The sequence below is a fragment of the Aphis gossypii genome, chromosome 3 (assembly GCF_020184175.1).
Source record: "Aphis gossypii isolate Hap1 chromosome 3, ASM2018417v2, whole genome shotgun sequence".
Lineage (NCBI taxonomy): Eukaryota > Metazoa > Arthropoda > Insecta > Hemiptera > Aphididae > Aphis > Aphis gossypii.
Window position 1 is genome coordinate 30,080,140 of NC_065532.1, and position 27,258 is coordinate 30,107,397.

The 27,258-nt window shown below is 24.6% G+C and overlaps 1 protein-coding gene across 2 annotated transcripts in view; it reads right to left on the reverse strand.

Annotated features, from left to right (window-relative positions):
* The window catches only part of LOC114120107 (inactive rhomboid protein 1), a 64,947-nt gene that overhangs the window by 27,614 nt on the left and 10,075 nt on the right, over positions 1–27,258 (reverse strand). For both annotated transcript variants that reach the window (XM_050202669.1, XM_050202668.1), the window contains exons 2-3: positions 13,166–13,301; positions 2,932–3,543 (exon numbers count right to left, since the gene is read on the reverse strand). In XM_050202669.1, coding sequence (XP_050058626.1) covers positions 2,932–3,512 — 581 coding nt within the window. In that variant the 5' untranslated portion in view covers positions 3,513–3,543; positions 13,166–13,301. The remainder of the gene's footprint in view (positions 1–2,931; positions 3,544–13,165; positions 13,302–27,258) is intronic.

A 27,258-nucleotide genomic window follows, 5' to 3' on the forward strand; every position in this document is an offset into this window, starting at 1 on the left:
TTAATAAAAATTTTAAGATGTATAAAATATCCTAAGCTGGCAGACCGTCTCTGTTCAGAATTGTTATTCATATAAAATTATTTAATACAAATTTAATCATCTATAACAGTGATCTCTACTGGACTTCTAGTGTATGACAAAGCGGTAGGTACCTACTTGCGAATATTGTTAATAACGAATTTTTTTATTATTATTATGTAAATAATTAATCATTTTTATCAAATATTTTTGTTTCACTTGTTTAAACACAGCTTAACGCAAACACTGAATTATTTATAATTAAAAATGTAAAAAAAAGGTCTATTTGTATATTTTGATTAGTGTTATTTTATCAAAGTATATTATATTTATTGAGTGAAACATTATCTTTACTAAAATGTCCTAGGAAAAAAGACACTTTTATTTTTTTCTCTTTTGTGTTAACTTAACACATTATCCAATTATATTATAGACAGTCAAAATAATAAAATAATATTGTAAATAAGTATATAAACATAAATTAACAGCATATACGTGGTTTATAAATAGGATTTATGACAAATACGAATAATGCAAAGTGACAATATAATGCATAATAAAACTATTAATATTTATCATATACTCGTATTATAAGCCAATTTTACCAAGGTCTTACTTGAATTTTTTGTACCTTAGGCTTAAAAATACTACATTATACCGTAAATAAATATACTTTAAATAAACTTTATAGTATATTTGTATATAACTTACAACTGTCGATATTCCTACAAGGAGACTAAATTTAACCTAAACCTAAATGTATACGAAACGCATCACGCATGGCATGTAATTTTAAGAAATGGGTAAAGTATTTCGTCGGACTGGAGATGATAGTTATTGTATGACTCAAATGCTCGATGAACTCGTTCTATAAAAAAAAAAATTGACATGGATCGTTAGGTGAGTGTGCGGACGGAAAACGAACTTCAGCGACCGTTATCGAAAGTTTCGTCACATTTTATTCAATATTGTATCTTGTCAATTGTATATACTCATTACTCAACACGTAACGTGTAGGTTGAATATATTTAAAATCAAATCACACGAAGCAATTTGCAGACAATAGTAGGTTCCTAAAAAGTCGAAGTTGGGTTAACCTAACCAGGTCGAGTTTCCATTGAATAAGTTATAATATACCGTAGTATACAGAATTTAATATTGTTTAACCTATAGGTAACGTGTCATCGATATTTTGTATAGATATACGGAACAAAAATATATGAAATGATGGAATCCTGTGGCCTAGCCAGGAAGGTGTATTGGCGTTTTGGTTTTAACCTCCCTCCCCGTTTGGCTGTATTTTTTCAAAAAATACATTTACAAAGTGCTTCACACACACACACACACACACACACACATATTTCACGTTGATAACATAATTAAGACTGATAATTTATTAATGGAGAGTGTGTAAAACATCTACAAATTGTATTTAAATTTATAAAACATTCTCCTAAGAAAAAATAAAATCCTACCTAAACAGCTGATGCAATTATATAATGAAAACTCAGCATTAATGTGTTATATTTCATTACCACTGTTCCACTGTGTTACAGACCGTATAGACAGTGTTCAGAATTGCTTTGTTATTCACCAAATTAAATAATGTTATTTATATAGGCAAAACGATTTCATTAGTTATCATTACTCATTAACAGCCATCTAATCACATGACAATGATGAAGTAGTATTTGCAATTATTTGATGTTGGTGCTATGGTTATATTGTGTTAAACACACAATTAACATGAAACACAGTGATAATTAAATACGTACAGCACTTTAAAATTTAAATCCAGATTTCCATATTCTATTGCATTGTTTCTTGTTGTATTTCGTGTATCTATACGCAGGTAAAAAAATGTCAGTAACACGTTATCTATAAGTTGAACCATAGTCCATATTTAATTGTATACAACATGCGGTAGGTATAGTAAAAACTCAAATTACGATTGATAAAAATGACCAACGGAGACCATCGTGGTTATCCACTCACCGCGAGTATATAATATATTGTATCATTTATTTATAACGGTATAGAATATGATAATATGATTTATATTATGTTTTCAGTCATCTCAGTGAAACTCACACGGTTGCTGGTCTGAAAAGGAGGACTGCGGAATTGTACCTCACTACCGAAATCGTGAATAGAAATTTTCAAAAATTTGTTCATAAATTAGTATAAATAAAATGAAAAATTAAATCGTATAATTTATACACGTTGTACATTTTGTTTTTATTTATTTTATTGGCGTATATGAATAAACAATTAAGTATTTTAGTGTTTTTAGTATTTAATACTTAGTATTTAGTTTAGGGGTCTCGAGGATCGAGTAGTAAATTCTGTACACACCTAGGTATAAACAATTCGAGCCAAATACTATGAAAAGATAATTTTTAAAAAGCTATATCTAGACAAAATAATATACGAGCATATAATATAAAAATATCATACTCATCACAATAATTTATCTAAATATTAGATATGAAAAAATACCAATTGATTTAGTTCAAATGGTTACTTTATTTGTCTTAAAAAATCGTTATCAGTATGGTATAGAAGTTTAGGGTAAACTATATGGAGTTTTAAACACGTATTTCGGGTGAAGAAATTACTGTTTTTAGGATCAACGCATCTAATCAAATGGCTTACTTTTATTCGTATCTATAGATAGTATGTAATATATGTATACAGCTTAAAAAGGTAATTCAAACGATTTTCATTCGAATTTGAGATAAGGATATTAATTATTTTAATTTATCGAGTCCGACACGCGTATCGTATTATTACGTCGAGATGACTTAATATCGCTGCAATTCGGGTTACTATCGGTCGTAAAGTATTCGCACAAAAGCGCCCAAAAAAAAAAAAAAACGAGCGAAATCGTCGGTGTGGTTGAGGACGGCTTACCTGGAATAAGCAGATTCGTTTCGTTTGGCGGTGGTGGTGTAACTATCGTGGTGACGCGCGGCATAGTCGAACCGTTCGGCCACCGGTGACGGCGGTGACATGAAGCTTTCAGACGTGCTCTGCGACACCGGAAGATAGTGGTTGCGGCCGCCGCCGCCGCCGCCACTTCCTGTCCCGACGGCGGTGCCATGACACGACGACGACGATGACGAAGAGTACCGATCTTCCGGCGGCTGCTGCTGATGGTGATGGTGTTGTTGTTGGGAGTGGTGGTGTTGGTACGACCGGCTGGCCGACGATACACCCGATGAGTACCGTTCGGGGGACGGCGGTGGGACGTACCTGTCGAGCGCCAGGTCATGTAAACGGTAATGGCCCTCGATGGTGCCGTGGTACCGTTCGGTGGGAGACGGTGGTTCCAGCAATGACGCTGAAGACCGGCGAAGAGTGCCGCCACTGCTGCCACCTCCAACGCTGTGGTGATTGCTGTGGTGATGATGGTGGTGATGGTGGTGGTGGTTTCGGTCTCTGCGAATTTTACAGTAGTCGACTCCATCTTGACCCGGCGGTAACGGTCTCATATTGCCGCCATTGGCGTCATTGTCAAGACATCTAAAACGATCAACAATAAACGTCAAACTAAATATTATATTTTTAAGTAATTTTTTTATAAAACATGTTTAAATGTTTTTAATTTTAATTTATTTATTTTATTACGTGTGTTAACGACACTTTTTATAGTAGAAAAAACGATTCGATTTTCAACTATAATCTACTAGGGTACCACTAAAAATTCAATTTTAATAACATTGTAATCAATGCGACAACCTATAATATTTTTACATACGACGTGTTTTTTATATTTGTGCAAATCTGAGAAATTAAAAATTATTTTTTAAGGTAGCTTAATGAGTTATTATATTCGTAAAAAAAATTAAATTAAATAATGCATATTTTGATGTCACTCGGATGCTGTAGTAATTTATAAATATATTCAAGTAAGTTACAAACTATTGTTGATTTGTTTGTATTAGGAAATCTATGCTGATGATTTTCGAATACTTGAAGAAGATATCGCTTCTGATCATCGTGTTTTTTTAATATAGAATTATAACTTTGTATAAGAGCAATTCCACGTTCTGTGGTATTATAAACTTCTTTCAACTCTATGAGTCTTCTACTCAGTTTTTTATATTCCTTGTCTTTTTTTCATAATATACTTGGATGATTTATTAAAAAAAATCATAAGATAAATTAATTGGTGCTACGAAAGGTAGGTAGTACCTAATTTACTTGTTTGTAAATCATTTTTTTTTTTTTTATTGATCTTGAGCCAGGGCCATTAGTTACACACGTGTTTTATATTTGTATGTTTATGCCAATATAATAATGATATACATACTGGTATTTAATTCAAATACTTATCGTATAAAATTAATCAAAACACAAGTTTTAATCAAGATTTTTTAATTTTAATGGAGAATAATATTGTTATTGCATTATAGTGTTACATCGTTAGATATGCGGAATAAATAACTACAATATTATAATAATGCAGAATTGCAATAATGTGGGATTTAAAATTTTATGTTTTTTTTTTTTTTTTTTTAATGATTAAATGCATATAGCCTATAAAATAATTGAAAAATTTTCTGAAACAAAATGTTAAAAATAAACAATTTTTTGATGTATAGTTTTGTGCATCTTTTATAATATGTTTTAATCGTACATTTCAGAAATATTGACGCATAAAAGCATATTTTTAAATACATGTTTGATATTTTCGCAGTAAAATACTGTATGCCTAATAAATGCCGTATTTTAATTGCATAGAATGAATAATAATTATTTTTTACATTATAATTGTGGATTTTTATGGAATGTGAAGTATCAGTTTACATTTTTTTTTTACATAAATCGGTAGTAGATACACGCATCACGATTCAAAAAATCTCAATACTTTAATGAGTATATTATAATATTAAAATAATACAGAGAATGAATAAATCCTAGGTAAATTATTCGTTTTTTTTATATGTAACATTAAAAAAAAAACAATTTACGGCTGGAGGTTTTAAGTTCACTCCGCGCCGAGTTTAATCAATACCACGCGCTTTTACTTCCGTTTAATATAAAGCTTTCTGCACCGTGTATTCATTTATTCCAGCTTTTATTTTTAATCTCAATTTGAACGAAAAAAGTAGGTGCTGACGAAAACTACGATCACGAGTATTTTAAGGATTTTCCTACGCTTTGGTATCGTTTCTTATAGTTCTTAACCAGTGATGTATTATTATTTAGAATTTAAAATACATAATAAATTATTTTAAAATGTGTTTATTGATACGCATTAGACGCCAGTAGAGGTTCTAATTTTGCTATATTGAAATAGAAAATCTAAAACAATAAAATAGGTATATTAATATGAACGTTGGAAAAACAAATACCTATATATTGTTATGTATAACCGATTTATTAATAATCAAATATTTTCCGTTATTATCGAAAAATAATCAAATCTGGATAGAAAAACTTTGATGCGAAGTGAACTTTAAGATATTGAAGTGGTAAAAGAAATATTATGCGAAATAGTATTATGTTATTCAATATTCATAAAGACCTTGATTTGAAATGGTTATAAATATATTTTTTCAGTTTTTTTATTTTTTTTTCAATATAGATTGTTTAAAAAAAAAAAAAAAAAAACTCCTGAAAAATTAGTATAACAATAAAACTTAATATTTAAAATCAACTTTTGAACAATATTATTGTTTACTGATATGTAAATATTCGCTTTCTAAATAAAAAAAATCCTTGTCAAATAGATTTTAACGTATACGTGAACAATATATTTATATACTTTAATAGCGTTGCATTCTTTTATTTATTTAAGACATTTCTACGAAATAACATAACATAACACAAGTTTACCATGACAATTCTAGCACATAGGTATATTGTTATTGCGCAATTTTAGGTACTCTGCACCTAAATCGTGAAACGTAGGCATGCCACGTATGTGAGAATTGGATATTTCTCCAACAACGTAATAGAAGTCACTACAAAACACGCAATGCTGAGTGAGAAGATGTGTTCATTGCACGAATTCCTCTGTTACAAGTAAACATGTTTTTCGATTTAATCGATTGCTACACAGTGCCACTTTAATTTTAAAACATTGTTAATTCATAAGACGTGTTTACGGTCATTTTTAGTAGAAGTCATGGACTTGAAAAACACCATGCGTGTTTTTTACAGGTTGTCCCATTCAAAACATTAATACATTTTTACCTCAAAAAAAATCTTAAAAAACAAAGTACTCATTATAAATGTATACATTTTAGTATAACAGAACAATTTGGTCATATTATAAATTACACATTATACAAGGTTAATAAATGTCAATTATTAACAAAAAAATTACACTATATAACCACTATTTTACCAGTTCAAATTTTTCACCGTACAATTAAAGTATTCCATACTATAAATATTTATTTTAAATGACAATAAAATAATTTAAGTTTTAACTAAAAATAACTGAAAACGTAAGTAAATGTAAAATATTATTTCTAATGAAATAGATAAGATTAACACAAAATACACTTAAATTAAATTTTAAAATAAAGGGTCAGTATTCACTACTGAAACACTACCAATATTCAGTAAATAATGTTGAAAAAATGTTTACTTCAGAACTCGGAAGTAATTTTTTAAAAATAGTTAATTCTCTAATTACATTTTAACTGTATGTGCATTGTACACTATTCGTATATTATAAAGTAGATTAATTTAACAGCGGGGAAGGAATATTTTATTAAAATAGCCGTATAAATAGTCCATAATGTGCACGCTTTACAAGTTAAAATTTATTATTGCATTTTTTTACATACTATAATATAATTCTGTTTTTTAAAAATAAGAGTTATATAAAACTTTAAGTAAAACATTAAAATTTGATTCTTCATACTAATATTTATTAAGTTTCAAATATTTCTGTTATTTTATATTTATAATATAGAATATATATTAAGTTTATCGTGTTTAAAAAATATAATTTTTTATTTATACCAATCTTTTTTTCCATATTTAATTTCAAATACTTACATAGAATTGAACTAATTATTTTACAGATTATTCATATTTATTAATATAATATTAATATTAATATTTAAAAATCATAGGTTAAGTCTTAAGTATAATTATCCAGCCGGTTTTTAAATTATTTCAATTAATTATTATTATTTATTTTTTATACAGCAACTCAATATTATTGACACTGTTTTTTTTTATAAGTTTTTTTATTTTTTGTTCCTAACTAAAATATTATAATAATTTTTAATCTTATAATCTAGTAATTTACCTTTATGTTTTTATATATATATCATATAATGTTTAGTTATGTTTCACTCTCCTGCAAGCTTGAACAATTGATAATTAAGAATTCAAAACATTATAAATTTAAAACTTTTGGTTAATTGTGGACAGAATGTACTTCGTATTGGTATAAATAAATATTTGAAATTCTACTTCCAAAAAACATATTTTTCATATTTATTTAATCTTTAGGATAATTAATCAATTTATGAAGAATAAAAAATTAAAGTTTGCTTATCATTAGTTTAATTTTGTCATGAAAATGCAATACATATTTGAATATGTGTTGCAGAGATGGAATAAAATTAATGTTATTGTAATTTTAAAAGTTAATTATACAAATAATGTATAATAGTAAGTACATGATTATGTATATATACATGAATACACTCATTCATATTATACAATGATATGTATAATGTATACATTAAACTTAATTGAGTCCTTAAAATAGTTGTTTTGTATATACTTGACTATATTAGGTGTACATATTATGTTATACATAAAGATTAAAGACAGTTATATAACAATCAATAGTATAAATCATTTTATTAACCAAGGAAATGTATTTTCGTGATGATTATAATTAATTGCGTTCAATAGTATAAAGTATTTTTATAATAATTACTGAAATTACCCTGAGATATGAGGTTAGATCATGTTCAATTAAGAAAATATATATTAATTAATATTCCACTAATTTATTGCTTTTCTATTTTTAAAAGAACTTTCATTGTTTTATAAAAATCAAAATGAATCTTTACAAATATTTTTAATTCACTGGGCATAGTATCAAAAGTCCTGCGGAATATTTAGGACATAATGATAATATTATTATTGAACGTTGCATTTCTGATAATAAATAGGACAACCAGATGTAGCTATTATAGCTAAACCACAGAGGATGTAATTGTAATATATGATTTTATTTCGTGTTTTATTCACGATTTTATACATTTATAAGTTATAAGCATACTATTGATTGTATCAATATTTTCAATATTTAAATTAATCGATACATTTATATAATAATTTTATACATTTTATATAAAATAAATAAATAAAATTCATTATATTTATTGACATTTATTATGTTAGGTACGGTAATAGTAATGCATTTTACTAGTGTCTTTTAATTAATAATAATTAAATAATTAAAACAGTAAAGAGTTTGAAATATCTGTTAGGCTAAACCAAATTATAAAAAACATTTTTATTTTTAAATTTAAATTAATCATAATCTTGTATTTAGAGCTTAAAATATATTGTATGTATCTACATATTATATGACCTATATAATATCATATTTAGCTTAGTTTTGTTGTTATTATTCATTGTTATAATTTCTCCGAATCAATGTTTCTTTTCTCTATTGGTTTATTAATATTACCTTACAAAAAAAAAAAAGTAAATGAAACAGTTATCACATTTTGAAAGTTAATTAATATTTGGCTTATGAATTATTGAGGTTTTGAACCTATTATTTAATGTTTAATGACTATTTTTTTCTGTGAGTTTTCCCAAAGAATTAAAAAGATATTTAAACATTACCATATAAATATTACTACAAGTTTTATGCAATTTATTCGACCTTTATATATAGTTTGGTATATATAATTTAATAATTATAGTTAGTCATATTATTATGTTTTATATTTTCAAATTATATTTAACATAATATGACTACTATTCTCACACCTTTAATATAAAAATAATATTATGGTAAAAAAATGAGTATAACTGATGTCAACAATGCATATTTTATGAGATATTAATTTTAATTCACATGCATAAAAAGAGTCCTATGAGTGCTACAAGAATTTAATAATTTAAAGATGTCGTGATGGGTTAATGTAAATTCCATTATCTCACTATTTTAAATTAGTAATACTAATGAGACACCACTAATCTTTAATCTGTATACATTATGTATTTATATAGTTCTAAAATAGAATAATTGTTATTAAGTAGATCATGTTATTAATTATGTATTTTAATCTTAACGTCTGCTTGATGATGATTGCTTATTTGTATAATACGCATTGTCTAAACATTTTTTTATGATCATTAAATTAAGTTTTAACGCTAAAGTTTAAAATATAACTATTATTTATGTAAGTACACATGAGATAAAATATTATTAAAACATTGTTTAAAAGTAGGTAATTATATTTACCTTTTTGACCAAAAAGCTGCTATTTGATAAATATTTATGACGAAATAAAAAATACTAGTTTAATAGATTGAAGAAATTATACAGTATTGAAAATTGAAATATTATTTTCTCGAGAAATACAATTTATAAACTAAATGGTTGAATAATTTATGTTTTATATACATACTTAGGTATATGATACATATATACCTAAAAATGCATTTCACAATGAACTATACACATTATGATTTTTCATAACCTTTAATGTTAGAATATACTAATAACAAATATTTATTGAAATAAACTTTTATTTTGATGCTATATTAAATGCAAAAAGTTAAATAGGTGTTGTATACAATTTATAATATTATATTGCTGTATTGTACGATTTGATCTTATAAGCAGTAAATTTATTATAAACTTAATTTTTCCTAACAAATTGAGAAGGTATAATATTCATCGAAAAATAATATAAACTATAGAGAATGTTTTTGAATATTTAATATGTTTAAATATAATAGGTAAAGCATATTGTATAGTAATTTTTAGTTAGAATTTAAAATTTATTTTTATTTCTAAAAATATAATAAAACTAGACAAGTAAAATAAAACACTACATTAGCATCCAGAACATAAACATTTAAGAATAAAAACGTAATATTTTATTTTCTCGTTATTTTCTATTATTTATCAAAAACGTACTCATATAATAGTACCTAGGTAATGTTGAAATAAATCCCAACTAACTTATACAGCGGAATTAAATTCTGAATAAAGATTTACTAAATTACTTTTTTTTTAATATAGCTAGTATTAAAAATTGAAAATATTAATATTATTTTGTAGGTCTTCTTGATTTTTTTTTAACTTTTAATAAAATTGTATTCTGAAATAAAAAAAAAATCAAAGAAATTATTGAAGTTAATAAAAGCTATTTATAATAATTTAGTATAATTCCACAAAAAGAGACACTCGAGCACGGTAATTATTTTACTTTTTCGAATAAGCAATATTCCTTTTTTTTAGTGAATATTTTTCCTGTTTTTATTTTATAGTTGGGTGTATTTTTAACAATAAAACATATTATTATAAAATATTTTCCCCAGAATAGCATGCAATACAATCGGTTTTATGAATTAAAATTAATAATATCTCAAATATTGAAACTTAAATATTAAATAAACTTTATAAAATTCGGTCAAAAGTTTTAGCAAATAGTGTATTTAAAAAAAAAAAAAACTAAATACTAAATGAAAAATAAATAATGATATTATTATACTATATTGAGTAACACAAGATATTAATTGACATAGTGTGTAATGCATATTTGCCTTAATATCATCATTTCTGAAAATCGAAATTTGAGCTATACAGTACATTTTTTTGTTATTTAATGTACATAGAAATGCAACTATATAATACAATCTATGTTATAAAACCTTACCCCTGTGACCCATTCAGATTAAGTAGCTTGTTCGGATAAATTACTTATTCGCTACAATAACCTGACCTACTTATTTTCTTTTAAAATGGATAAATTATCTAATACCTACATTAAAACAGTATTTTTTAAATAATAATGTTTGTTTATTAATACATAATTTGTATAAGTAGGTAGTAACTACATTATTAATTTTTTGATCGATACATTTAATATTATTCATTGAAATATATTTGACAATAAAAAAATAATGTTTTTGGGTTTTATGGATTAATTTATGTTTTTTTGTTATTGTCAGTTTATTCATATTATACTCGTATTCACAAGGAATTTTTTAATATATATTTTCAGAAATTATTTTAGAACGAGCTAAATACAAAGGTTGGGTATTGAGTACTTGTTTTAATTACCCCGGATTAAAAATCAGAATAAGTAGTGTTTTATATTTTAAATTTGTAGTCTCATCCAAAAAAAAAAAAAAATACTAAATGGGGATCAGTTTAATATAATTGATTAAATAAAAAAAAATGTTAATGAAATAAAACGTTGATATAAGTGAGTTATATATAGCTTGTAATAAATTTTTAAATCTTAATGATTAATAAAAAAACTGAAAAGTTATAAAAATAAATATGAAAAAACAACGTTATTAAATAATATTAATTCTTTTCAATTCAAATAAAAAACATTATATAATTTAAATGGTCATCAACGATTTAGTTTTCAGTTCTTAAATAATATCGGTTAAATTATATTTAGGTATTTTATTTAAAAGCTAGTTGTTTTTATGAAATAATTAATTTTACTATAAATTAAAATTAAGTTTCAGATTAATAAAACAAATGGTAAAAATGTATTGGACAGTTTGTATTAACGAATTACTTGTATTTACTAAGTTTTTTTTTATGTCAATTTAAAATTATCAAAAATAAACGGACACAATTTTTTTTTTAATATTCATTTGAAGGATTCAAGTATTGACAAAATTCATCAAACTTATGGAAGTAAGTACTACTACTACACATAAGCTCAACTAAACTATTAACAAATTTATACTACTATTATATTTAACTTATTTTTTTATTTTTATTTAAATTTAAAGTATCAAAAATATAATAAAATATAATAAATTTCAAAAAAGTATTCCAAGTACGTACTAAAGTATGAGTACTTGATTATTTTGTGAATTTAAACTATTAGTATTTAATAATAGCATAACATTACAAACACATTATAAATATTTGGATTTAAAATATAAGAATACTTTTTCAGTTTAATAAGTATTTATAGTTTTACAAAAATTTATCAAATTTTGAAAATACTAGAAATGCTAACTAACATAGATAACAAATAATTTGTTACATACCAAAATTTATGAAAGCAATTTATATTTTTACTATTTTTAATCATATAATTATTAAATTTTTTACTTTGATAAAAATAAAAACATTTTTAATTTTAAAGAACAAAATATATTTTCTAGAAAATTTTGATGTATAGAAATCGAATTTTGGATGAATAGTTAATTAGTTTAACATTTTGAGGTTTACCCCTGTGGTTTTTTGCTACTCCACTTTGCGAATACATGCTTTATATATTTATAATTTATCAATTTGATCGGTCTAATCAACCGATAGTTCGGAATTTGATTTAATTTGATTTTTTTTTTTTTTTATCAAAACTTTCAAAAAAAGTATAAATTTCAGTTTATAAAATAATTATTTTAGTTATTTTAATTTAAATTAAAACTCGTATTAACCTTAACTATAAGTGTATATAAGAGATTTATAATATTGACAATTTTTATTTAAAATATATTTTTGAATTAATCTAAATTCTAAAACATATTACTTATATATCATTATTCTAATTAAATATATTTTTATTATTGTCATAAACACGCTTCAAAACATAAATACAGTTTGAAATTACACAAGTTAATAAATAACATAATACTTTGAACATAAATTATACAATAACGTATAATACTATAAAAATATAATATAAATATTCAATAGGTATATTAAAATAGTATTATTTTATTACTTATACTCAAAGTGTAATAACCAAAATTCAAAAAGGATCATTACAAAAATCAATGTTTTTAACTATGTTATGGTAATAAATATTACGAGTATTTTATTTATATAAATTTATTATTGTTTGTTAAAGTTGTATTAAATTATCAAAATTTCCGAATATGTTTGTTTTTTTAAAAATATTTTCAATACCTAGAAACTAGATTAATAAGTTTTACTGACCTTGTATTTTTCAGCTGATATTCTCCATGTGAAAAAGAAATGATGTTATCACTGGATACGTTTGAGTACACAGTGCCAGCTCTACTGAATTAAAATCGTCGTGTTTATAAACATTTGAATTCGGTTCTCAAGTAAACTGTAATTAATAATAATTAAAAATTAATTTATATTCATATATCAATTAATGTATTTATTGATAATCAAATTATAATTTGCATATATAATATTTGTAGCATATTTTCACATTCACTTTAATACCTATTCCCTATAAGTAAAACTTGTGGCGGAAGTAGGGAGTCTATTAAATAATTATTTTCTATTTATTACATTTTAACATGTATCAACAAGTTTAATCTTAATTTATTTTTCAAGCATATAGTAATAATGACTACAGAAATACAAAAATAATCGTATAATTTATAATAATAAGATATTAGTCAAATTATGATACATCACTAATTTAAACTTCTTCATATTATACATTTGTTTAATATCAGCAGGTAGTTGATCAAATAATTTTACACCTTTATTTATATAATAATTTTCCAACAATTTAGTATTTAGTAAACTATGTGTACAATAGATATCGAAGTATGATGAATTTTCCTTTAGCAAAAATGTTACAAAAATAATGAAAGTACCTATCCAAAATACGGTCAATATCAACCCTTCAAATAGGACCTCCACTTTGGTTAATTATAAAGCAATAACTTTAAAACTTTTTGTATATAATGTCTCAAAGTTTTAAGTACTACTTTTATAGTAATTATAATTTTTTCAATAATATATCAAACCACTATCCAACAACAATATAACTTTTTCGTATAGTATTGTTTTTGTTAGAAAATTTTAGAGAGGAAAAATTTATAAAAAATAATACCGTTCGATTAAATTTGTATAATATATCTTTTAAAGTGGTATTCAATCATTTCTAGTGGTAAAAACATAGATCCGCATGTTTCCTAAGTAATAGTCAAACTACATTTTTATTTTTATCACAGCATATTAAAAAATAAATATTTTTAAAAAATATAGAAAGCATAAGCAAGAATAGATTAACTAAATAATTTAATAGTTAGAACCAAATGACTATTATTTTTATCGAGTTATTTAAAATGTTTAAGAAGATCAGCTAAATAATTAATTTATCCCATCATTATCTAAACAAATGATTACGATTCCTAATTCATTTTAAAATATGGATCATCAAGTACCTATACATTTATAAGTAAGACTAGGATTTATATGTAACAGTATGTTTTTTTTGTACTTCTAATTTTTTTTTTTATTAATATAACATCTACAAATCACTTCATAATTTTGGAAATAGTGATTTTTTATTTTGTGTATTTTTGCATATTTTAGACAAAATGCGTATTATTGCATTTTTCGATTATAAAAACATCAAAAAAATTAATGTATTAGGATGGTATATGTATAAAGCGGATAATTTTTTTTAGTCATTTCAATATGACTAAATAAAATCTACACATGACTGTAATGATATTGTATATTTAAGACGCCAACTTGCAAGTTTTTACAGAATAAAATATAAATTATCTATTTAAATAATTACTGATAAAGTGATAAGTGATTAATATTATATATTATACCGTTTATTTTTTTTAATTAATTCGCCGTTCAATGAACAATAGTTTGGCAACTGTAAGTAAATTATGAATTATACTTTATTAGGTATTCAATTTTCATCAAAAAATATATAAATAAATTATAAGATTGTACTTATTTATAGTTATTTAACAAGCTTAAAAGTACCGTTATACATTTTTTGTGTGTTTTTTAGTGATTATAATTCTGATTACAACAGAATTTGTTTAAATTAACTATTCACTTTTCTAAAAAATATTCATAGGTATATTAATTGATTAATATTAAATTAATATATTTGATTATAAATCTATTTATCATTAAATAAATTGTACTATGTTACTTTTTGCTATAAATTGAGTTAAGAGTATTAGTAGGTATAAAGTGTATGCTCATTTTTATTAATAAGTATGCGAGTATTACGTTTTATCATAAATAAAATATTTTATTTTAAAAAACAAAAATATATGTAACTAAAAAAAACCCCAAACAATGTAAACCTTAACGCTGATAATTCTTATTTTTGTAGTAAGTGATTAGGTCAATAAAATAAATACATATTTTATTATTTTTGTTAATATTAATATATGCTGTTCAAATAAATTAAGTATAATTTAGATTGCTGTAATTAATGTATATAAATGGTAAAATAATGTAAATTATATGATTAATACAATAATTGTTGATGAATTAAAAACACATCTTTTATCAGAATAATACCTACTTAATGTAGAAGTTTATATTGGCTTTGTACTTATATTCTTTTAGATATAACCTGAGATATTTAGATAATTTTTTAATAAATAACTATATAAAAGTGGCTCAGAGAAAGTACTGAATAAACTTTGGATCAAATAAATTTGTTGATTCAAGCATATAGTTATAAAAATGTATACAATGGTTTTGAATAAATAATTTACAGTAAAATAAATATATTTAATATAAAAAAGTATTTAAAAGTTATATTTGAAGTGCTATTAGAATTAGACTAAATAAATAACAAATAGGTAGGTATGTATTAAAATATTTATGAAATCAATAACACAATTAGGGTGGTTATATTATTATTATTGTAAATTGAAAACTAACTTTATTTCTGAGAAAATTTAATTTTTAGGAAAGTTATTTTAACTAGTACTGTATTGCGCTAAATTATAACGTAATATAGGTACTTTTGATGCGTATATAAATCAAAATGCATTTAATTATTGAATTTTAAAAGCAAATAGAAGCAAAGTATGCTTTTAAATTTTATTACTATGTCTGTACTTTTTGTTCTATTGAAAAATGTCTACGCCTTGATAACTGTAACTAAAAGTATATTATATAGACATACACATATTAATGCCTGATATCTAATCAATCGCATGTTATATTATTAGGTATGAAACTTTTAAAGGACGTTTGCTAACATAAAAAATGTTTAGCAAAAAACCGTATAATATTAGAAAAAAAGTTTCTTCTTGTGGAATTTTAAATAAATCGAATAAAAATATAAAAAATTGAAGTATTTCAAAACATATCTATTATTTATATCGATCCATCTAAAAGTACAATATATTTATTTTTACTACAAAAATTATTAGGTACCTTACTATGTATAAAAAAATTATTTATTAAAAAAATAAAAATTTATTTTAAATTAAATTTAAGTTAGGTACTTATTTAAAAATAATTATAATTATAATATTTTTATGGTAATAATTTCTATGAATATACTCCAATTATTTTACGATAACATACTGTGCATTTCGATAGTTGTAATATTATTTGTTATTTTATTAACCCTAGTCGATGTGTACTTATGATACCATAAAATATGAGTTTAAAAATATATATTAACAGTCAATTAAAATTGATCCCGTTCATTATTTTAACAAATATAATTCGTCGAATTAGATTATGCAATATTACTTTATTAGACCTATACAATTTAAAATATGATTTATACATGTTTATTATTGATTATCGAATCCTACGTTGTTTAAGTTTAAAATACGTAAGTATAAAACTTAAATGAACTGTATAATAGGAATAATTTGAGATTTTAGTTTTATGATATTAACTAAACTAAAACCGATGCAAAATTAATTATGTATTTATTATTAAAGTCTCTAATAAGATGCAACAAAATGTAATGTTCTTGAAAACGAGTTTTGCATTTTTAATTTCAATTTAATTTAATGTTAAAATACTAAAATTTGAATTTATATTCAGTGAATTGGTTAATTAAATTTAAACTTTAAATTAATGTCCATATAATACTATATATGACTATCATAATCAAAATTCATCACATATTTTCTAATCATAGTTTTATGAAACTATACATGCTCAATATTTTTTTTTTATTTATTTCTCTTAAAATCATACGAGGCAACTAAATTTGAATACAAAATATTATAGTTTAACTATATTGAAATGTTTAAAATTAAACTTTTGAACTATTGCATATAGTATTCTATAAGCAGCTTAAAAATAGACGAATATACCTTATAAAATGTTATCTTTAAATTTATATGTAATTATTTATAAAAATGTAATTCATAAGAAATTTTGTTTTAATTAAAAGTTACATTTTACCCTATGAGATATAATTTTAACTAAATATTTATTTCAAAAATTGTTACTAACAATGCTTTTCAGAAGTTTTTATTATTAAAATTTATAGCACTTGAAAAACCAAGTTTCGTTCGTTTCGATTTTTGAATGTTAATAATTTATCATTGCTTTCAAATGTGTTATAAATAATAATATTAGATTCAACTATATGGTTTAACGGAGAAATGAGACGAATGCAAAACACCCTATCTTCATACACATTATATACTATTGTGCCATTACATTTTTTTTTGGCATTTAAACGTCCAATACAATGAATAAATTAATGTTAATTTTAATTTTAATGAAAAAAAGTTTGATATAGCTTTTGGTCAAGTAAGAATACAAGTTTAATTATTTTAATTTATTTTATTTTAAATAGAATAGCTGACATTTTTTTAAACACTAAACTTTCTTGGATGAGAATAATTGTACTACATGAAAATGAAACAGTAAAATAATATTTGGTAGTAAAAAAAAAAACAATTTACTAAATTTATATGACTACTATACTACTACTATTAATAATGCACTTGCAATATCGATGAAAATATTCACTGTATCGATATGCAGCACGAATAACGACGTACCTATTAATTTTTAGAGAATTAAAGGACTATATTAATGACGAGAGGATATTGAGTGGTTTAAAATGGTAATTTTATAAATAATGAACGTCGCCATATCGATACTTATTGAAAAGTACAAAAAAAAAAAGAAAAAAGAAAACTAGAAATCATAAATTCTTTTTCTTCTTTATACTTGTATATAATAATATTATAGTCGTCGTGTCGCACAACGCGACCTATATACAATAAATAATAATAAGTCTTTCGAATTTCTCATTCGTTTCGTTTACGATAAAATATTATAACATCGCCTATACATAACTTATATCATAATAATATAGGAATTATTTTTGATAATATTACCAAGCTACTAAGCGTTCAAATAATGTCTGGCGTCTATTCGTATATTCGTACATGGTCGTCTATGAATAGTAATATTTTATGAAATAATTATTTATGTGTCCGGAATATTGTGAAGTCGCAAAGCGAGAATTCAACGCGAGCGTGTTTCAAACCAATCTCAGAGACAAATCGAGCATCGAAGAGCGATATTAGTTTGCATCGCATATTTTATATTATATATGGTTTGTCTCCCACTCGTCCTATTCTATGTTGATCAATTACCCCCAAGCGATTCGTCCTGCACGTCTACTATAACGTTATGTGCACAGGTTTGAACTGAGGAGGAGAGGGTAGGTTTTTGGTGTCACCTCCTAAAATTATTAATAAAAAGCTAATAAAATAGTTAAGCCTGCGAGTCAAAGATTCGTAATGATTTATCCGTTGTTACTAAAACGCAATATTTTTCCAAATATGTGATAAAAAAAAAAAAAATAATAACAAAATTCGTATTACATAATACAAAATAATTAATGACATGCTACGTTTTAAATTTGGTTGTAAAAACCATCGTCAATAATAGGAGACGTCCCACGATCCAAAACCGTTTGGAATCATTAGTTCTATATACTTTCTTCTACTCTCGCAGATCAATAAATAGTTTTAAACGGTTATTTTTATATTCGGTATAATTTTTTTTATAATCGTATTATAATATATATATATATATTTAAAACAATAATAATATTGTACGAAGAGAAAAAAAACTCAATACCCATACACATTTGTACATATTATTATAATAATTTATTAACATTACACATGTCACGAGAGAGCCAAACAAAGAATGAGTCAAGAAATAATACTATACGCCGTACAGACACAGCCTAAAATAATGGTCACGCACGCCTACCGCGCTATACATCATATTATTATTATACGGCCGTTTATTTCGTTTGGTCGCGGGCAAAGGCGTTTAGTGGCTGTTTATCGTAAAGTTCCCTTTTTTTCGGCGGGGAGGGGATGGCTGAACAAACACGCTCGCACGATGCGGCAACAGCGCGACCATAATATACAGTAGCGAAATTTCGCGGCCGAGGTGGTAAACCGACGAGAGACCGGCGGCGGCGGCGGCGGCGGTAGCGTGTACAGCTTCGGTCCTTTTGCTAGCTGCCTGTCTGATCAGCCGTAGAAGCGTAGGCGTTTTCCGGACACGCCGGTCGATTTTTTTCTCTCTTTCACCCCACCGCCGCCGCCGCCGTCGATGGCATAGCGCCACCCTCACCGACTGTTCGCTCATCCCGCCCGTAATACTTTTGCTGCCACCACGTTTTAACGGATCTCTCCCTCTCGCCCGAATGCCCATGCTATAATATATACGAAAATATAAGGACTACTTGGCGTATTATACAGAGTGTCATTGCGGCAGTGACGTGTTGTTCGCCTCCGTTTAATCCATTTTTTCTCCGGTTTTTCGTTGTTGTTTTTTTTTTTTTCTACGTTTTATTTTTTATTTTTTCATCATCGCGAAGAGGTCGTGTCCCGGTCCACATCACTCTATACATGATTATATTGTTATATAATAATATATAATACAAGGTGTATTTTTACGACGATCGCATTTTCTCGGTCAATTTTTTCTATAGCTTTTTTCAAAGTGTAATGACGTTTTGTTGACCAGAGATGGACGTTTTTATGTTATTATTATTATTATTATTATTATCATCATTATTTAATAACTTAGGGCAAGCTTTCGGGGATAAAACCTCACGATCTAACTCTAAATAAATAAATTTCACTTTTATAATATTATTATAATTTTTTTTTTTTTTGTATTTTATAGATTCTTTAAATCTTAATTTTATAAACTACAAATAAATAACATTTTTCCGAAAAAGTACTAACATTTATATATATATCGACCATTTAAACTAACAGTTTATTAATACTTCATAAGCATTTAATGTTTAACTCTGAGAAATAGTGCTGTAAAAATTCACAGGTTATCTAAAACTCTTGTATTTAAACTTTTATACTTTTATTCATAGATAAAGTTTGATCGGGTTTTAAATTGGTTCCGGGAAATAGATACATTTATATTAGATACTATGTTTAAATTCGACTACGTTTAAGGTAGTAGAATATTACCTACGCATGCTTGTGAATAATACATTTATGGTTCCAACATCTATAAAATACTTATGTATTAAAGTTCAAATCTTTTTAAAAATTATTACGTTTTCATTATAATAATATATCTTAACTAAAAGTTGAAGATGTGCCTTCAACATAAATAAACCTAAGTCTAAAAATGTATCATCGTGATTAGACATTTGATTTTTTTTCTATCACGACACAATAATATTTTGAATGAATAAATCGTTTAGAATTTTATAATTTACTGGTCAGACAAAGTCACGTTTTGAAATAAATAGCACTAGTACATTAGTAAATTATACCTCAGCTATACCGTATTTGAAATTATTTTTACGTATAGATTTTTGGCAAAGATACCAGCGACGTTGAGACTTGCCGTTCCATTTTATCGCGAAAGTTCACGCACCAGTGACGCAATTTCAATGAAAAAACTGAGGGTGTTGAAGCCTCTTATTTTTTTTCTTTTTAGTTAAGTTATAAACGGTAAAAATTATGTGCTATATTATAAGAAACTAGGGGGTGCTAATCACCCGATGACCTCTCCCCAATTTTAGTCTAAGTCGTGCATGTAGTTTACGATTTGAGAATAAATGGCATTCGCATATTATAACACGCGTACATGTAGCCAGAATTTCTCACGGTACTAAAAACGTTTTTACGCCCGATCGACGACGGAACAATGGCAGGATAACTACACTACGTACACACTACACACACACACACACTGATTGTGCCTCAGCCGCCGCCCCTGTCGAAGTTATCGACTTTTCCGACGAGAATATTATACGCGTAATTAGTGCTCGTTTATATATTATATATATATATATATATGTATATGTGTGTAAAGACATGTCCTATTTCGTATATATTATATTGCACAAGAACGGTCCTACTCGACAATGTGCACATGTCGATCCACTCGAAACGTTTTGTAATCCGCAGTATTGTACGATCGCATAAAATCTATGCGTGATGTGAAATTTGAATAATATAGGTATGTAATATTTTTTTTCGACATCATTATTATAATACATTACGCTTAACAGACAGCGACACGATCGGAAAATGCACAATTGATAATAATACATAATAGGACTTTGCGCCGGGTCCAACATTATATTATAGGCGGTATTATAATTATTATAATATAATACAACATCATATACGAATCGATTAGCGTATGTAATGGGAATATATAGAGGACGATTCAACACGCAAGTATCATAATGGCCACTCCTATTTTTTCCTTAAATAATGTGTTTATTTTAATTGTGATTTTTAAGTATGCCTATAATATCATAATTACATAAACTTATTTTTTCTCAAATGAAAATCACTGGATTTTATTGAAAATTGTTAAACAAATGATTTTTTTTTTTTTTTTTTGAGGAATTATGAAAAAAAAAACTATTGTGATGAACAATTTCGGTGAATCACTCGGTAACTATATTATAACTATAAAATTAATTGCACAAAGATGTGATAATAATTTAATATAGTATTATGTGTACGCTGTACTATAAGCCGAACGCGCAGATCAATATTTCAGGGCAAAAACTGTTGTTAGATGATTACGTAACAAACTAAAATACATTATTATTATTATTATTATTATTGTAATTAATGTTAAAATCTTTACTTTTTCGACTAACCATTGAATGGTAAATTTCTCCTTTTTTTAAAAAAAAAAAAAAAAAAACCATTGAATGATATTTTATTTTTGATTTTAAATAGTAGGTAAACGTTTACGTATTTGGTTCAAAAGGTTTTTTTTAACGATATTGAAATAAAATCTACATGAAAGTAAGGGTGTAGAACACGACAAAAATAAAACCAGACGCTACTGTTTTTTTAAATTCAAATAACGTTAATTTGTCAATAAAACCCACGCAGCTGAATCACAGTGGTAAAATCCTATGGGAATTGATTGGCCGTCTGTTATATATGAAGAAGGATGAGCATTATATCGTGGAACTGACGGTTTTAGTTTCAATATGAAAACGTACCTGCAGTTGTATGTGTGTGACACTTACGATTGATTTTCGTCATCCTGCTGTGTTCAATGTCTCTGTATGATATTATTTACCCAGTTACGGTTGAGTATAATAAAAGTATACGTTGGATGTTTATTTTAACCTTTTAAATTAAAACCGTTAAAGTTTATAAAATAAACATTTTTGTTTTTAATAACAGGACAAAAACGAATAACACACACACAAAAGATATTGCAACCCATTTTTGCTCAACCATTGACCACAAATTCTCTCACCACGTACGTAAAAAAATTGCGTAATTAATCATAATAATGGATACATTTCCAATTCAACTTTAAAATCGATAACTACAGAAATCAGATCATACTATTTGTTTTTAAGCAGTTACATGTGAATTTATTTTGAAAAAAAATTAACAATTATGTTTATAATTTCTATTCACACGCATTTACTTAATTTTTGAATACTAAAATGATATACTATTGATAAAATGAATATAATTTAACTATAAAAATACTTTAATGAAATTAATCATATGTACTTCATTAAGCTGTAGTACAGTTTTCATGAAAACCTGGGGGCGTTAGTAAATTGAGGAGAGGAGAAAATTGCATCTGTGTCCATTAGTAAAGTTAAATCATTACCTATATAGATGATTAATTTTGTTTTGCTTTATTTTTACTTTTTATAAAATATATTTTGAAGTTCAATTATATTTTGTTGACCCATGTACGTGGTAACAATCTCAATAAATATATAATTAATAAAATGTTTGAATGTATGTTTAATGTTTTGAATAATTTTTGAATCATATATAATATATAATCTTTATAAACTTTAATTATTGGTTAACCATAGAATTATTTTTGACCGATACTGCTTATAATTATAAAAATATGTAATTTTATTTGTTTAAACTAATTTGGAAATTTGAGATAAGTAGGTTTCGGATTTTAATACGCTAAAAACCATCAAACAATGCTGAAAAATATATAATTAAATGCCATAAAAATGTATTATTTTAAGTGCAGTACTATTTTTAAAACATGACCTATATATATTTTTTACATTTTTTTTGTTTTATTAATATATTACCTATAATTGTTATTATATCAAAAAAATTTAAATTTTTAATAGATGCATTGACAATGGTTTTAACCGTTGATCTGTGATAAAGAAAACTTTTGATAGTGAATTATACTCATTTTCAACTTGCCAACATTTATAATTAAGTATCTATTAAATACTACGTTTGTTTAAGTACTAGGCACATTATAGTTTTTAAATCGTCCTGTATATAGATAAAATACGTGATCAATCTATCTATATTGAATACATTTTCTGTACGAGTAAGATATAAAAAGTAATTTATATTATAATACTAATCTAGGTCACATACCTATATATTGTAATAGTATATAATATGTGCAAACAATATTATTATTTGTGTTTTTCATTTGTTTATTATATTCAATAAGTCAATATTAAGTTGTAATGTATGTAGGGAAGAATTTGGATTTTCTTCATCTGGAAAAAATCTGAAGAATATACGTATATTAATACAGTTATACGCGTTATAAAAATATGTAAAATATGTCACATGCATAATTTTCCAGACATATGTATTATATACCTATGTATTTTGTATATTGTAGGTTTATACATCATAACCAGCACCTATTTTTTAAATATACATATTCCATCAGCATGATTTGTTTATAATGAAATTCTAAATCTAATATATTCTGATACATTTTGTGGTTTTAAAAATCTCCTCAAGTGTAAAAATTGTTTGTATTTTTGCCAGAATATTATGGAAATGTTTTCCATCATAAATTCTTAATTAGTTAAAAAAGAAAAACTTATTTAATGCTATGGGATGATGTTATTTTTTCATACAATATATTATCGTCCTGTAAAAACTAAACACACAATATTGATTGTTATTTATAAAGTAATTTTTTGTGTTATTAGGGTTTCTTCGAATAGTGCTTAAATAATAGCAATTTTATTTTATAGAAAAAAGTATAAATATTTATACTATCTGTATTTTAAAAAATAAAATAAAACAATAAAAATATACTTATTATTATAAATATGTTTAACCTTTTAAATTATACAAAAAATATATCGCAGTTGTACCAACTTTTAACCAATGTGTAGAGTGATTCAAAATTTGAAATCAATAATAAACTATATTGTATTCAAAAAATTACTTATTATTCTGCTTTTTAATAATTATCGAAATTTAATTTAGTCCATTTCATTACTATGTACAACAAATACAATTTTAGTGATTTTTTTTCAAAAAATGTATTACAATATTTAACTATAATATATTTTAAATTGCATATTTGTTAGTTCCGAGTATTATTGACTTATATAGGATAGCTATAAATGATAATGCAACGTATAAATATTTGAGGTTCAAAGAAGAAATTGAATTTAAAAAAATAATACTCTTGGTTAATTAAAATAATATAAAAAAAAATCACTTTTATAACCTAATATAACTTAACCTATCAACCCTTCTTAAATGGGTATTGGGTAGTAAAATAGTGGAAAAGCATTATAATTAAGGTGTTAACTAAAATATAAAATTTAATTTTCAAATTTTATAGAATTGCGGAAAATTTGAAAATCTGGCACTGGGCTCTTTGAGAATTCTAATCAATACTGAAGTAATTTATTGTAAAATATAACAATTAATTGCTAGTCCTTGGCAGAAAAGAAAGAAAAAAAATCTATAAATAATTTCAAAACAACATTAAATCCACAAAACCTTAGAATTTGTACGAATCCTAAGTTTCCTAAGTAGGTAAATAAAAAATGTATTGATTAATATAAACAAAAACATTTTTACATAAATATTTTTATTTTATATATTTAATAATAAAAAATATTTCCTTTTTGATAAATTCAGCTAACATTTGTATCAATAGTATACCACTATTTTCGGTTAATACTTAATTATTCTATAAGTTATAATTTCTTTATGTGACGGAAAGAAAAAATGTATTATTTAACGACTGAGTTATATAACTTTCATCATTTATTAATATTAAATAAGAAAAAGTAATTTACACTAGTTAAAGGAGTTCCCAAGAGAATAAATTTACGATCAAATTGGTGAGACTAATGATGTATAATGTATAATATATCCAATTAATAATAAAACAAATCAAAACCATTAAATGGAAGAAACTTTACTCAGAATATAGACTGAAAAGTATTTGAAAATTGACTGAGATATAAGATATAATAACCATTATATAATTGTGTATCTCTGATTTCCTTATGTTATATAACTATTAACTATACATAAAATAGTATAAGTACTAAAATCAATTGACAACTTAAAATACTAAATAATTTGTATTGTTTAAAAATGATAATTTATTTTTATAAAATAGAGATTAAAATCAAAACAAATTCATTTATAGGTTAAAAGTATGGTTTTTTTATTTTTAATTTCAGTACCTAACTTTGTAATTTTGATAAAATAATATAGCTATAGCTGCTGTAGTTAAAAATTTAATATAATGTATATACTTTACAAAATTATTTATTTATTTATTATACGGAGCTTAATATTTATTGAATATAGGTAATAATCATATTGTATACAACCGTTGGAATATTTTCTAAATTTTCATAGTAGTCTAAATATCGTAACTATAATTTCTTGAATCCATAATTATTTATTTAACCTAATTAATTACGTACAAAATTGAAAGTTAGAGTGTATTATTCAATTTCAATTTTAATTAAGTAATTTAATATATTGCTTTCATTGAGTTCTTATATTATAAGCGCAATACGTATCGATGATAAATTGTGAATATTTATAATACATTAAAGACGGATAGCATAATATTATAATCCATTAATAATGGATAATAAATTTTAGATAATTTTTTTTTATTATTATTATATCTACCGAGGGTTCAATAATTATGGCGAATTGGTAACAATAAGTCTACTTTAAAATTAAATAAAATTAATAATTACAAATTTAATTAATTAATAGTATTTAGAATGCTTAGCTTAATTTAATATTAAAGGAAAATATTAGCCTAACTAAAATGACAGATAATTTTTACCGTATCGTTTCTGATTTTATTATTTGGCCAAAAATCCATAGCATTTCAATTGTTCGTAAAAGTAACTGTAGTAAGAATAAAAATAGTTGGTAAATATCGAAAAATAATAGTATATATATCTCGTAATCTATAAATCGCTTATCCGCGTAGCAAAGTATTTTCTTTGTTTAGGAAATGATGTTGTGAGTCTGGGTTAATGAAGACTTTCCATGCTTTTATTGATATCGAAAATATTAAGTATTAAGTACTGAAGTTACAAATTTAGTTTGGTTTTTTTTTTTGTGAAATATTAATATAAGGCAACTTGATTGTTAAAAGAATATAATTTACCTAAGCTTAATAAACAATATTTAGTTAACTTTTAAAATTCTACTTCATAATTAATATAAACTGTAATGTAATTTGGCATCAATATTTATTGTCTAAGCCTTTATAAGTACGTACAATATAGAAAAATCCTAATTACCTATATTGCGTCCATCAATATGATATACCGAGTCATAAATAGAGGTTTTTATATTTACTTAAAAAAAAATTTAATTAAACGTAAAGTGTACACTAGATAAATGATTCTACTTTTTTGAATTTCATTTCCTAATTTCCAATTATTTGAAATCAGTTTTAAAACTGTTTATTTAATTAAATATTTAAAAATGTATTAAAATTAAATTGAAAAATCCTCGCTGACTTCATGATCATTTTATTCTAAATTAATTTACCTA